General features: G+C 39.0%; 1 protein-coding gene across 4 annotated transcripts in view; it reads right to left on the bottom strand.

Annotated features, from left to right (window-relative positions):
- Positions 1-7,844: 7,844 nt before the first annotated feature.
- The window catches only part of PTCH1 (patched 1), a 62,726-nt gene continuing 54,531 nt past the window's right edge, over positions 7,845-16,039 (bottom strand). For 2 of the 4 annotated variants that reach the window (XM_031608201.2, XM_031608202.2), the window contains 5 exons: positions 15,284-15,426; positions 12,252-12,351; positions 10,732-10,986; positions 9,173-9,701; positions 7,845-8,173 (listed from right to left, as the gene is read on the bottom strand). In XM_031608201.2, the coding sequence (XP_031464061.1) occupies positions 9,174-9,701; positions 10,732-10,986; positions 12,252-12,351; positions 15,284-15,426 (1,026 nt within the window). In that variant the 3' untranslated portion in view covers positions 7,845-8,173; position 9,173. Of the gene's footprint in view, positions 8,174-9,172; positions 9,702-10,731; positions 10,987-12,251; positions 12,352-12,561; positions 13,284-15,283; positions 15,427-16,039 lie in introns of those variants that run through there. The other 2 variants (XM_090130587.1, XM_090130588.1) reach the window with 2 other exon arrangements.

The following is a 16,039-nucleotide window of genomic DNA, read 5'->3' as shown; positions in this document are numbered from 1 at the left end:
AGGGAAGGGAAAAGAAAGGAAGAATAGTGTCATAGATGTATTAATGTCCTATAAAAATGGAAAAAATAAAGAGCTGTTTCCCTGCTGAGATCCACAGAGGTAAAAAGGGTACAGTCTGGGTCATTGTATGGAGGCTACAGTAATTCTCTTATAAATGTCATAAGTTTTAAGCAAAAGGAACATAAGAAGATGATAATTCAATAAAGAATGGCCAAAACAGAATAAAATTTGAAGTATCACAAGAGAGACAGAAAAGTGTATGCAATGGTAGTAAGCTCAAAGCCTAGATCTAAGTTTCAGGAGCATGCTTTTGCACAGCTCCACTGCATGTCTTAGATGACAGAGAGATAGGGCACTTCACAAACTTCTCTTCCCCTCTGTGCAGTTTTGTTTCCATTCCAGCTCAAAAAGTCTCCCCAGGCGTGTGAATCTATTTGAAATACCCCCAGGTATTAGTGACAAAAGTACGATTTTGCAGCTCAAGGGAGTTAAAAACCATCCTGATCTGATTCTCACCCACAGTTTTGGAATGTAGATCAAATGCAAGTTGGAGCATCTGCAGTCAGAAGTCCAGACACACTTTCCATAGTGACAACACATGGAGGCCTCCACAGGGATGATCTACTGTGCCCAAGTCACATTGTGGGTTTAAAAGGTGTGGACAGCATCAGCAGGACCACACCCTGCAGCCAAACTAGGGAAGATTGATAGTGATGCAGATTTACCTATGAGTAATTTCCACTGAAGACAGTTTAAAAGTAGTTCTTGCTCCAGGCTCTTAAATGCCCTTGCTAACTCGCTGACTCACGGTCTATTCCCATCAGATTTGGCAGGAATTTCCATGATGCTCCTGTATGTTCATTTCAATAACAAAATGTTTAAAAGTTCTTAATAGTTCCTAAGGAACCATAACCAGCTAATGTGTAAATCCTCATTAATTCATGGGCTACTGATCCAGTGGACTGTAGCGATTACTTGGGAACACTACAGTCTATTGCGTTAGAGAAAATCCTGCTGAAATTGATTCAAGCCCATGCATTATCTAATTAATTGGGGAACATATTTATGAGATTATCTGTTACAGACAGTGTGCTTAAAAGCACTTCCTGTCTCCATACGTACACTTACCCTAAAACTAGGCTGAAATGCCTGACAGCAGCACAGAGATGCAGAGCAAAAAGTTTTACTGAATGGAGAAATGTCAAGCAAATTAAGCAGGACAGCTGATCACTGCAGCTCAGGTATTTGTTAGTATTTTCACAGATTATATGCTTAATAATCAGTTATATTCATAGTTACATCTTACTAAGGGCTAAAAATTAACTCCTCTTGATTTACAGTTCCACTTCCTTGCTCAGTTCAGTGTAAGCCTACTGGATGAAACAGTGTCTGCATGGTGTTCACAGAGCTTATACCATGGATAAGTGTTTTTATTCCATTCATTTGACTATACAAGAATTTAGTTGTCAGTGTTTTTGCAAATTACAAGATGATAAAGCTGAACAAAAAAAGAGGTCTTCCCTACCCTTTCACCAGATAGAAGGCTCTATACTACACAATCAGAAACAAATTTTTTTAGCTGTTCAGTGTTACCTAAGAGCTTGCAGAGGTCTGTGATACCGTACAGTAACATTCCCCTTTAGCTTCTGTGACTATTTAAAGATGAACCTGTTATCTTCTAAAAACTTGCAAAATAGGTCAAAATAATTGGCTACCAAAGTAAATATTCTGAAGTTAAAATACGTAGCCTGTTATTATCAAGGTTGCTTGATAGGGAGACAACGAAGTGAAAGATGGTTTGCCCAAATTATCTTATGGCAAATAACTGCTGTTTACGTAGGGTGAAAATTGTGAGCTTCCTATTTGTAGCAATTATTCTTCTGAAATAAAATATCTGATCTTTATTAGTTTTAACAGCTAATAAAGCATCTGCTTTCTCATTTAATGGGAAGAAACAACCCATCTGGCTCTTGGAAATAAGCTGTACTTACAGGTGAGTTACATGTTTTATAATTAGATAAGGATAAATTGGTATTTTAATCTCAAATTTTTTTTTGATTAAAACTAGTTTTAATCCATCCCATCTTCAGTGCCATTTGGGAGGTGATGAACCTGCTGAAGGAGGGTCCCCACATGAAGGTAGGCCTGAGGGCTGCAACTCCTCATCTTCTGTGCAGGGCACAACATACATCATGAGGGAGGGAATGGGAAATCATCTCCATGAGTCAACCTAACAGAAATTGAAAAAAAAGAAGCATAATAATACTCCCGTGAGTATTTTCTAGCTACCAAATCATTCTTGTTTAATTCCTTCCCCTTCCCTCCTCTTCCAGAAGGCCAGACAGATGTTGCTTACTATGGGCCTATCCCCCAACAGGAGACCAAGGGCTGCCAAAACTGACGGAGCTTGGAACAGGAAATATCTGTCTTATTCAGGCTTTAAATTCACTAGCTTTAAATGCTGGCTCTCTTGAATCAGATGGTGGAACTCTCTATCCTTCAAAGCATTCAGGATTCCTCCCTTCTGCTATAAGTCATTTTCAAGCACCTCAGTGGCAATTTCACCCCTCAACCGATGGGGAAACCCACATACTCACCCATGAGCGAAGCCTGGGCCATGCCTCACAGACTTCCCTTTTTCAGCCAAGGCAGAGACCTCCCCTGCTTGGGAAGCTGCTCCTGCCTCCAGCTCCTTAACTCTCCTCCTCCCGCAAGCCTGGTTTTGGCCTTGCTTCCCAGCGAGTTCCACAGCTCACTGGTTCTGTAGGGAGACCTGCAGTCACTCCACTGTGATGGGCTGAGCTCAAGGGACAGAGACGCTGGACATGAGAACCAGGGGCTTTGTGCCTTGCTATGCAAAACGTATCTCCAACCATGCCAATTACTCAAACTCACTGCTCAAAAACCCTGCAACTTTGAACTGATGGGTTAAGTCCAGAGAAAGGCCTGGGAGGATGCATGTAGTAGCAAGATAAACTGAGCTATCCACTAATACACTTGCTGCTTCTTGGGGTGAGCCGAGTTACAAAGCACTAACCAATATAAGGCAGATACAATCATCTCCACAGCAGCCTTACTCTACATCAGTGGCCAGAAGCTACCATGGCAGCACTAACACCAATGTCTTGCCCATGTAGTTAAAGGGAGGGTAGAAACATTCCTCGGAAAGGGTGTAGTGTAGTAAATAGCCTGGATAACCCTAATGCCACAACCAAAAAAATGAAGCAGATTTCCTCCACCTCTGCAATATCCATGGAGTTAGAATGGCTCCTGCAGTACCAACACCAATGTATATGTTAAATGATTTTGTCAAAGCAGCAGTGCTGCTTCATTGTTGTACTTAATTACCTGTAATTAACCATGCAAAGTTAAAAGGGCAAGTGTTTTTTAAGGTGCTCGGGGGCTGGGTAATGCAGTTTTCTGGCATGCATCCTGTTCTAGCAGTAAGGTCCAATGCGTCTGCAGCAAAAAGGACAAGAATGATTAAATGGAGTAGGGAAATAGTAATTGTTCTCATTACTTGCAGCAGCCATTAAAAGTAATTACAATTTGGCAAAGGTGGTTCTCAGATATAAACAGTCGGTGTCTCAGATGCTCATTGGGAGTGAAAGTTAACAAAAATGAAACACCTGTTCATACATCAGTGCTGCTGCAGTTCAGCAGCATGCAGCATTCCTGAAGCTGTTAAATACATCCATTATGCCAACAATAATTTGGCCACTTTTTACTTAAGGCCTGAATAAATACAGCCAATCTTCGACAAAAAACTGATTAAAATCCTACCTGAGGTTAATAAGACCAACAGCAATAAATGACATCTTAAAGAAATCTAAACATGACTACTAGTGTAAGGTGAATAGCTATCATTGATGTGACGTGGAATTCTGAAAGAAAAATCCTGCATTCTGGCTGCAAGAATATCCTGATTTACTCCTACGGTCTCCAGTCAGTGGATGAAGCAGCTCCTGTGCACAGCTGGGACACAAAGGGCAAACTCAGCAATTTCAGCTCATACAAGATTTCAGTGGACACTATGGCCTATGACCCACTAAGGCCAAACCTGTCTATGACTTGGTCTGTCCAGTCTTGAGCATCTGATAGAGAGTATTTTGAGAATAAAAAAACGGTTTGTCAGAGTTCTGCAGTTAAAGATTTGTTAGCTGTATTTCTCTTTTTTTGTTGGAACTTCCAGAGAATGTAAAAAGTTGTGTTTGCATTTCATCTCGTCATTAAGAGGCTGAATTCTAAATTATCTCTAGACACACTTGGGCTTTTGTTTATGTGAAATGTAGAAGACTTGTGATTAATGCATATAGGGGCTACAGGACAAAGGAGAGGACTGCTGTCTCTGTGGCTCTCTGGGATGCATGGCCAAGTGTGCTTGCACATGACAAACCACACATGGGATTATAGAACAAGTGACTTCAGACAGAAATGCAGGGCTTGACTGGGCACAGGGAACATACTCCGGCTTGCACATGCTTGCATACTCCTTAAACCCCCCGTCTTAAGGAGTACTGCAGTTTTTAGAACTGTAATGTTGTTGATGTTCCATAAAGGTGGGAAAAGCAGCTTATTTCTCTAATACATTTTAAGAAACAAAACAGAACAGAAAAGCCAAGAAACTTCCTGCTATTTCTAACCCCCCTAAATCCATACATAGATTGCTTTACTTGTGTTGAATGTTTATGTAAAATGTTTTCCTCAGAATGAAAATGAAATGCATAATCCAGTCCTAACCACATCCTCCTAACACAGACAGAGCAACAGAATCAACAGATAAGCACAATTTTAGACACAATTTTAGAATTGGCTCTGGCTCCAAAATGTTCTGAATCTGGGTCTTCTAAACATCCTGAATATTAAAACATCCCAAATCCACACTTCAAATCAGCATAATTGCATGATTGCATCTGCACAGTTGACTACTCTATAAAAAAAGCATTCTATAAAACAACCACATCCGTAACCAATAAGTTATAATAGTTTTTATTCATGTTAGAATTTCTATCAGTGTTTGAACATTAATATTTAGAGAGTTTGTACAGTTTCCATTCAAAGTTTAAAATGAGAACCACACTAGATCACAAATGGTAACTAAAACACAGTTCAGAATTGTATGAATATTCACACTCTCTCTTAACACTGTTAAAACACTTTCTTTTCTGCTAGGGGGTTTACAAGGAAAAGTGTGCACCGTAATCATATCTCAGCAGTGTTCCAAACATATTGGTATCATCATTACATATAACTCTTTAAAAATATACTTCTGTCAAAAGACTTGATGACTACTATGTACACTACAAAAATAAATTTTCATATAAATAAATTATATGGCATAATTTTATCTTTGTAACTGAAATGACACAAACCCACTCCTACCAAAACAGGCAGGCAATGAGACCCAGTTTGAATATTTTTTTCCTTTTAACTCCTTACGCTAAAAGCTACGAAGAGTTCTTAATGTAAATGTTATATACTCTTTCCTATTTAACATTAGTAAGCACTCTATACAAATAAAAATCCATTAAAAAGTAAAAACATAGCTGTAATAGTGTTTCCAATAGAAATAAAATCCCTGCATTTCATTTGTTATAAACTGGCATGACAAATACTGTAAGAAAACATTCTTATGATACAAAAATATAAATATCACCCATTATTAAAAAAGTTAAAAAACAAAACTCAAACATATGTTGCCAGCCACTGAGTTCAACCCTGGCCAATGTGATTGACGTTGGAAAGAAGGCACACACCGCGCAGAGGCAGCAGCTATTCAGGCACAGGCGTGTGTGAGGAGGAAAAGGCCAGGGCAGGTGGAGACGCTGTGCTCTCCTGGCCCGTTCCTGGCCACCACTGCCCCAAGGAGGAGAAGGGAGCGAGGCCTCAGCCCTGCAGCCAGGCAACAGTGGTGTCAGTGGGAGCCCTGCTGACCTCTGACACAGGAGCACACACACACTTGGCAGTTGAAGGTAGCTTCCAATTAGTATCATACAGTTTTGTTGCAGAGTTTTTATGATCTGAGGTCACTGTGCTGCTAGTGCTAAATTGGGGCCCCTCATCTTTTTGTCATTAAGGTTTTTCAGGCTAGACAGTGAACTGGACCAGTAGGCAGTTGCGACATTAACCCTTAGTGTACATTGAAACAGTAGCTTATGTATCATGGGAACAATACCAGGCTCTCACCTGCTCTTCGAGCGTTCACATTGGAGATCTGTAAACAAGTGCCTCATATCAAAGTGTTTTCAAGTGAGCAAAAAGGCATGGAAACTTGTGCATTCTAGTTATCCCCATTTGCTGCGCTAGGAAGGTCTGTGGGCAAAGATAAGACTCCCTGAAGTCACTGGAGAAATACCTTTTCCCATCAAAGAAACAACCGCTGCCATTCAGGTACCACACTTACAGAAAAGCCTCACCAGTACCGCGTTCAGAAACTGAATGCTGGCCATGTTTACTTGGCTCTGAAAATACGTTTGCATTTCTACTTGCTCTAAAAAACAGCTCGTAGAAGGGCAGAAAAACAGATGGAGAAGGTGGATGACAGAGAAAATGAAAACTTTTCATATTTTAAACTAAGGTTCTCCATTCTTAGAATTTCTTTCCAACCAGAACACATATTGTAGCGTTTTTTTCCAGACCCTTCACCTGCAGCAATCCATCTTTAGTTAAAAAATAATAATACAAAAAGCTAAATTAGTTTTGCAAAGCGATCCCCATTAAGCTGTTTTAATTAAAAAGTGCCAATGCAGCATGGGAAAATACAAACAACAGAAAAAAGAACACCCCAGGCTTTGTGTGTCATTAATTACAGCCCTGGACCCAATAGAAAGCAATTTATATTAATAAGTGAAAACAGAAGATTTTTATATACTTTTTTATCCTTCCATTTGATTTTTATCGCTTACTATTAACTTCCTTTCTGCCATGAAAACGAGGTGACAGAAGATACTGCTTTGAACAGTGAAAGGACAAAGCTGAGCTGTGGCTACCCATCTGACAACTCCATTATTCAGCTTCTAATGCCACTCATAGTTAACAGTATCAACATCAAGATAAAGTTCATGGAATTTCTATAACTACCAGCACCTTTGGAAATAACAAAATAATGGTCATAGTTGTTTGCACTTACCTGACACCTTTCACAAAAACATCAAAGCACTTCATGAACAGTTATTAAGCCTCATAACTCTTCTGGGAGGTAGGTAAGCAAAATTATACCCATTTTACAGAATCAGAAACTGAGGCACAGGGCAGTTACATGACTTGACCAAAGTCATGTGAACCAAGTCATTCATAGTGTAGGAAGTGGAACCACAATCCCAAACCCTGGCCCCCTGTCTTCTCTTCCATTTTATCTTGGGCCTCTGATGATGGCAGTCTATGGTATACGGTAGTAAATACCAATGCAGTTTTCACTACTGCCTGCTAAGAGGGAAAGGCAGACTCACATCAGCATCAGTGGGTTTATAAGCCCACTGAGGGTCACCATAAAGTGAAAGAGAAACTACGGTACACCAGGAACGTACATATGCAGGCATGCACACTTCCAGATGCACACATCAACAGACACAGCAAAACAAAAACTGCACATAGCTAAACCTACTTAAGCATCCGAGATTAACGTGCTTTTCTTCATACCTGCTTATTTTAAAAAATTACCACGCATAGCGTGTTTGAAAGTTAACGGTAACATTTCATACTACCACAGGGTTGTGATACGCAGATTTAAAATACTTTAAACAGACATGTACCTTTACAAAAAAACAAAATCCTATTACATAAGCAATATTTGCATAGAATTATACAAGTAAATTATACAATATTTAAGCAGCAGCAACTTATGCTGAAATTTAGAACTAGATTAAGCTTAGTTGTGGCAGAGATATCAATGTACAATAAGTACAGAGCACAAATGACAACGTCCCCACTCTGTTGTCTGAAGCCAAATGACTCCAGATTATACTACTTTACATTGTTTTCTTGTATATTACATATGTGTACATCTTTTAAATACTTCAAGACATATTTAACAAAATAATACAATAGGTTACAGTAACGGTAAACTGTTGTCCTGATGCAGCATGTCCTTTTCTACAACGTCGAGCAGTTCTCTTCAAGCAGTTCTGGAAATACAGTTTTCAATCTTTGGCCTCCTCCTCCTACAGTTCCTATCCTTTAAAAATAAAAGAGAAAAAAAAAAAAACAAAAACAAATAAACACTCACTACAGCTCAAGAAACAGAACAAATCATGCTAATCTAAGACTTGCTTCTTATGATTACAGTTAGAAGTCAGGAAATGCGCACTTTTCTTTCACCTCACTCCTGGTAAAGAAAGACCAGCAGATGCTTTCATTTGTAAGTCCCCAGCTTTAGACTCCTGCCACAAATTCAGTCAAAACTAATGGCCGCTTCAGGGAGTGATAAGCTATAACAGAAACTGGGTACAGCTGAAACTTAGACTGCAGTTAAACTAGTAAAAGCTGAGCCCAAGTATTTCTTTATTCAATACTATTACCCGCAATATTTCTAGACTGTGAGGCTAAAGGCATTCAGGGCTATTTGTGCATTGAGAAGTTTGGAAAGAAGCTTTATATCAAGGACTCCCCCAAGCTGTGAACAGGCTGGACAGGTCTCTGAACACAGTTAAGGAGACGCCCCCCAGCTCAGCAGAGTACCGGGCAAGGTGAGGCCTTCCCCTCTCTCTCATTCAGTGCATCACCCAATGGATTCAGTCCTCACCACAGTGAATTTTCACTGAATTTTCTTTAGGAGATGACTCAAAGTATTGGCAATTTTACACACTCCTAGACTATGTCATTCAGTCATCAGAAGAACGAATCTATCAACACTAAATGCAATCACACAGCTCAGAACACATAACACAACTTGCTTCACCTTCCCCATGTAGTAAACTGAGACTGCACCATATGCATTCACTTTGCAAAGTGCTTGGAAATAGTTCATTTATGGACAACCCATACATTGCTAGTGCTGTAATGTGCAATGTTATCTAGTATAAAATGAAATGTGTTCATAGTCAGTAGACTGATGATGAGGAAGCAAGAAGCAAACATATCTAAAGTCTTCCTAAGAAATTTTTATCTTGCCCCTTTCTTTTGCACATCATTGCCTGACACAGACAAATTTCATAGATCAGAAAGAAAGACTCACCTTATTCTGAGCTTTTGCTAGCTGTCCTCTCCTCACATTCGACATCCTGAAGCTCTATAACTTCTACTTTAGAATTTCTTCTTTCACATCGCACATTAAAAGGCACATGGGGGTCCTCAAACATCCCATGGTTGTCTTCATGGTGTCCTTCACAGGATGGAAAGCTCCCCCGGCGAGAGCTGTGACTGTGCACAGCAGGGTGGACAGCAACAGTCACTGAAGCTGAGGCAGTCACAGTAGTGATAGGTTGGCAGTAGGCTGATCCTGAAACACCCATGGCACCAAATGCTGGGCTTCTCATGTTATGGGAACGAGTCTTGTGGCTCAAGCGATCCTTATTGCTAGGTCCTGAATGCCCTTCAGTAGAAATTTCAAAAGCATCCCTGCGAGGGCGGTAAGGAGGTGGTCGCAGTCCTTCCCTCACTTCCCGCTTGGGTTGTCTGCCCTGACGCCACACCTGCTGTGTGCTGGCCTCTGGATTTGATTGCAATTTGGGACTTGACTGATGCCTTGACTCCGGCTGTACCACCTGAAAGACAGATGCACAGTTATGCCTCTGTCAAAGCAAGGACAACGAACGCTATGCTCTCCTACATTTTATTCTAGGCTCAGACTCTACAAACGTAATATTCTATAGTCTTATAACTGTTGATTTTTTCCAAATAGTTTTTGTCTGAAGTTACAAGAACCTGGAAAGTGTAACATCACAGAAATGCAGGACTATAGCTGAAAATATTATAAGCTTCCCACATGCTGAACCATGTTTTCAAAAGGATAGATAACAAGCACTTCATTTTAAGTGATTCAGCAAGCAGAACTGCAGGCATTTGGAAAAGCCTCTACTCCATGCAGGCTATATACACAGGATGTTAGAAGGATAGTTTGTATAGACTGTAGGAATCTGTTTTCTGATTTCTGTAAAAAGCGTGAAGCACAGCAGCCACATCAGTCAATAAACCGTGACTAACTTCAAATGTGGCTCTGCTTGTACCTATTTCTAGGCCTCTGCTGAACAAAAACAGATCCACATTGCTGCTCAGCATGCAGCATCAGCAGGGGTAGGAGACAAGAGTTTTTTCACTTTCCTTTGAAACTTCACTTATGCCAACCCAGTAGCAAGATGCAACAGGCACAAGATTTGGATTTTTCTTCTGGACTCTATGAATCTTTCTCCCCAAAGTTTGCTGTCAAAAAAAGGTATGTGAGATGGTGATCCAGAAGGGGCTATGTGGAAGAGGTCTGAATCTCTTAATCACTCCTGACTCTGTCTAACAGGTCATGTAGGACAGTCATCAAACAGACTGAGAGCTCTCTCCTGAGGCTGTTGCCAATATGATGTAATAGCAACTATACATGCCAAAGATCTCACTTTTGAACCATCATCTCATACACAACTTGATTCTCAAAAAAAGCCTTCATCCCCTGTTTACATGTGCTCTAAGTTTTGGCACAAAGTCATAAAATATAATTAGCTAGAAGTCTTCCAAAAAAAAAACAGATTTCAATAAAAATTCTCAAACATTCTTGCCCTTCCAGCAGTCAACATGTGAGATACTTACAGTGGATCTTGCAAAGACAGGATTCTCAGTGGCTTCCACTACTACTTGATGGACTGGTACCGCAGAGCTTTGGGTGGCCTCATAGTGATGAAGCTCTTCACTGATGCCTGACACTGTGGTTTGAGAGCTGTACTCTGAATCAGAGGAATCTGATCCATTATTTGTGTGCCCAGGTGGCAGTGCAAACCTCACAATACTGGGAGGTGGCTCAGGAGATGGTGTGGGCAATCTGTTTCGACCATTGGCTGGAGAAACCTGATGAGGACAATGCTAACTATAATTACAAGTATTCAGTAACATGCAATTAACATTACCCTTTTAATCATTAATGCTTCATACAAATGTTCCTCTTCAATGCACCTGAATCCTGATGAATATTTCTACTCAACTGAAGAAAATACATGAAAGAAAGACAAGATCTCTTTTGCGGATATGCATATGAAAACAATTACAGAGATTTTCCAAGGTATTATTTCAGCATGTATATGTACATGCAAATGCATTCACACTTACAGATATATAAATAATATGTGGGCTTCCCTCCCCCTTCAGAATATATTGAGTGGTTTCATAAATTGAACATGTATGTATAGTACAGCTCAGTGGCTATATGCAAACAGAGACAAATACATAAATAATATTAACACAATTGTATTAACATGTATGTATATATTGTTTGAATAAGGGACCAACTATCTGTCATGAAGATGAGAGATGTCACACTATTGTCAAAAATGTTTTACTAATACAAAACAAACACCTCAAGTGTTACTACTGCTACACACCTAAACTGTGTGCTACTTTCCATAAACACAATCAATATATGAATCGGGGTTTTGTTTGTTTGTTTTTTCTGGATTTGGGCTTCCTAGTAAAATCATTGACATTTAAGTGAAACCTTCAGCCTGTTAAGAACTTTCCTTGAGCCAAGAACATATCGCAGGGATAGGGGAGCCTTTCGGCAGACTTCTGGTCATGGTTATAAAGGTGTGGTCTGTGGACCACCACTGGTGTATGTTGGTCTGCACAGGCCTTCCTGGTGGTCTTCACAGTTAAATATTTTGAGGAATGCAACAGAGGCAGTGAGGTAAAAAAGGAGAACGTATACGTAACAAAAGGAATGGCTTTTTGTAAAATACTGGGGAAAAGTCTAATTTTACAGACTAGTTTGTACTCACAGCATGCTTTGAAAAGTGCACTTAAACCTACATTTATACCTAGCTTGCTGTCAGCCTCTAAAACAATAATTATTAAACCCATAACTTAAAAATACAAGTAGAAGAATATCAAATAAATAAATAAATACAGCAAATAAATAAATAAATATAGCAAATTTAATACAGGTTTTAAATAAAACCAGAGTAAGTTCTTTAAACTTTTAAAAATTTAAACATTTTAAACATTTAAAAATCCAAGAAAACACAAAAAATAAAATGTTTCTAGAAAAGAGGGGGGGGTCTGGAAGATGTGGGTGCAAAGACATACTATTATTTCTTTTGTTCACTGTTAGTTTTACTGACCTCAGGGTATGGTCCAAAGAATGAAAGAAGAACAGGAAGCAGCACCAATCCATTGAGAACTCCCAGAATGGTTAAGATTGCCAAAACAGCAAAGAAATACCTGAAGTGAGGTTTATGGGATTGGGAAAAAGGAGAGAGGAGCCACAATTGTTGTTAGTAATAAGAGATTATAAAGTACTCCTAAATATATTAGGATAATACATACATTAAACTGAATCTCAAGTATTTTTCATATTATACTAAATAATTATATCATTTTCCCTGTATAGATATAGCATTGTGCTTTTTTTTTTTTTTTTTTTTTTTAACTTTTGAATTAGACAAGCTACACAACTCAAAGTGTTAGTTCATAAAGGAAAGAAAAAAATTACATTTGTTAATTTCTCAGAATCTGGAAGTTTGCAATGTTATTTATGAATGTGTTACACAAACACAAAAATATGGAATGTGCAGTGAATAGCTGAATGAACTGAAAGCACAAATACAATGAGAAGGGGCCCCCATTAGTGAAAACCCAGCAGAAGCAAACAAATGAAGTGAAGGGTGTAGAATTTAAACAATTTAGCCTAGAAGGAAAAGAACTCTTCTCGCAGCAGCTAATCCACTGTGAAATGCTTCTGCATCTTACAGCAGAATCTCTAATTAAATCTCTAGTGTATCAGGTAAGGCTTTCCCTTGCTGTTCATTAATCACAACTTTCCGCCTAGAATTCTGTGAGTTCCAGTTTTACCAAACAGCTCAAATTGCAACCTTCTTACAATACAGAAACCCACTTTCTGCAAAGAAAATGCTGCCCATTCTATAGTGAGCTTCAGCATTGTACTGAGTAAGAGCACTTCACAATGGCAGAGCTGCATTGCAGGCTAACCTTTTGTTGAACAATTTAGCATCTCTGAATACTCTTGTTTTGCGTCAGCCAATTCAAACATAAAGGCTGAAGTACTATGGAAGAAGAAGAAAGTGCACAAGTAGTTGTCCTTTCCCATCGTTGAGGGCTAAGGTCTGGGATCCTTCATGAATACCAAGGTAAACCTGTCAGTAAAAGGAAAGCCTTGCTAGTTGGTATTCGGCACAGCTGGGGCTCAGACTAAACTTAAGGCTGTGTTATAACTAATGATTTCAAGGATCCGGTCTTGGTAAATTCCTCGAGGAGAAGGGGTAGGGTAAGAACCGAGGGCAAGTTTGTTACTAATGGGTCTGCTGATTACATTGTCTAGCTGGCAACAAACTTTACTGCCCCCTTATTTCCACATCTGATCAAATATTTCAGACTCCTGTAAAACTACAAATACCCTGCTATTGTAAACATTTTGGAATTTCTGATCTGCATTAGCAAAAATCAGCAAACCAATCTACTCTACTAACATAAACCTTCAGAACTTTATACTGGGACAGAAATCAACAACAGACATTAAAAACATTTGCATCTCATCCATCTAACACTAGGATAAACAGGAGGATTTTAGCTCTGACCACTCAGAGTACACAATGTCTGTTAATTTACTTAATCTTCCACATTGTTGGACTAATCCATCCCTTTCCGGAAGTTTGGAATCTTCCTCACCCAGCAGAACAATACTTGGGCTCTGATAATTTATTTTACTGTATTATTAAAATAGGCCAACTAAAGTCAAATTGTGCTAGAAAATGAGGAACTGATGGCCAAAAAGAGTAAAATAATGTAAGTTGAAAAGTTGAAAGGCTCATTTTATACATGAAGAGAATATCTAATCCAAATTTGGTGTGAAGGGCTGCCACAATCATTTATTTGCTATGACAAAAAAATATGCTTATCAAAATCTAGTCTGTTAAATTTGAAGGTAGAAGACCAATGTACCCCTGTAGTTTTAGGTTAAATGTGTAAGTCAAGCATTCCATCTCTCACAAGATGAGGTCCTAAAAGAATAATTCTACCTTATTTCTTCAACAGAAAAAAAACCAAAACAAAAAGATCCTGTTCTCAAAATAAATAAATAAATAAATAAATTTTATCTCAGGAGATGCAGCATCCATGCAATAATCATCTCCATGAAAGTTTTGTGAGGTCCAACAGGAAACTTCCTACCATCTTGCTGTCTTCAGATCTTACAAATATAAATAAAAAATCTTCATAAGATTCAACAACAATTCTCCAAGATTCTGCCCCTGACATTTTGCTGCTGTTATTATGTGGATGTCAATGAAGTCTAGTTATCTATCCAGCTTACATCTACCTAAGTGGTTAAGTCACCTTCCACAGAACTTTTATTTGCCTCAGCCCTGTTTAGGGCTTGTGGTTTTTTGCGTGCTGCAAAAAGAACCTGTCAAAAAGAACCTGTGCTGCTGCTAAGATTTTACAGAGCTATTTGGAATAGATCATGATCTATTTCACCGCACTTCTCAAGCTCCCCCAAACGTGCTCTCCTCTCATATTTGACAAATTCACATTCTTAATTAAATCCACAAGAAACAGTTCACCTGTAGTTCTAAACTACTCTAAGAACCATCAGGCTTTGCTTTACAAAAATTTAATATGAAGTTCTGTGGTCATGCTTATGGTTCCCTAGCTCCCAACCGGAGCTTTCTTTCTCTCTCCCTACTTTCTGCACTGCTATAAAACTGTCATATAAAACAGAAAGAGATGGCTCAGAGAGTATCACTTGCAGAACAGTTGCAGCACATTTGTAAGTTCGTGTGTCTTTTCATTGCAAATTTTTATGCATTCAAGAAGTCTGGAGCATCTAAAAGTTAAACATCAAACCCAGCTAACGCAGGACAGTACCAGCTGTTTTGAACTGATTCAAATCCGTAATTAGCCAGCTTTGCTAAAGAGGGGAGGGGCCATTTTTGTTTCCTCTCATGCTGCGAGTCAAATTTCCCTGAAACAGATTTTAATACCAGCAGTACCAAAACTACTAGGTCTAGCACACAACAAGGAGTTAGTAGAACAGAAGGAAAGCAGGACCATAATGCAAACATGCTTGATATACCATGCACAACAATAAAAGGATAGATACACTGAAATGATTCAAGATTGCACACAAATGCTTTACCTGACAATAAAATCAAATTCTGATCCTGCAAGCATTAATACTCCAAGAAGAGTGGACACAGCTCCATCCAACACTGGTGCAAACATATGTTCCAATGCAAGGACAGCCCTACGGTTCTTATCTCCTATGGCAGTTAAAAATGCCTATAAAGCAGTGAAATTCATTTAATTACACATATATATACAACATGTCAAACATCTTTTCTCACAGCATGTAGTTTTTTGTCAGTTAATTATTTCAGTCCACAATGTATGAAAAAATCTCAATAGCTAGCCAACCTTCCAGACACAGCCTGAATCTGCAGTGATAGCACAAAGCTGCTACTGAAATCACAAAACCAGAGCAAAACAGATTACACAGAGTAATAGTTTCAGAAACAATTTTGTCCTCTTGTACTAGTTGACATTTGAAGTTGTCAGCTTTGCTTATGTCCACCTAGAAATAATTCAATTCATACTTTATATGTAAAAATCACACAGCTACTCTCCTCACTCTTGAAGGGACATGGGTTCTGTTACTGTAGTGGGAAGTTTGCTTTAAAAATAGCCAACATTGATTCTGGTTTTCCTACCCACTTGTCACTAATCATGGATCAGTGGCCTGCAATTTCATGCACACATTCTCAGTAGTAGCATCAAGTCTTTCTGTCTCATTACAAAGAAGTGTCCATTGGTAAAGTGTATTTCTCTGCACATATCTCGGGATACAGACCAACACGATTACCAAATGATGAAAAGCTGCCAGTGTATTCAGCAC

The sequence above is a fragment of the Phasianus colchicus genome, chromosome Z, assembly GCF_987193195.1.
Source record: "Phasianus colchicus chromosome Z, bPhaCol1.hap1.1, whole genome shotgun sequence".
NCBI lineage: Eukaryota > Metazoa > Chordata > Aves > Galliformes > Phasianidae > Phasianus > Phasianus colchicus.
This window is presented reverse-complemented; position numbering and strand designations above follow the sequence as displayed.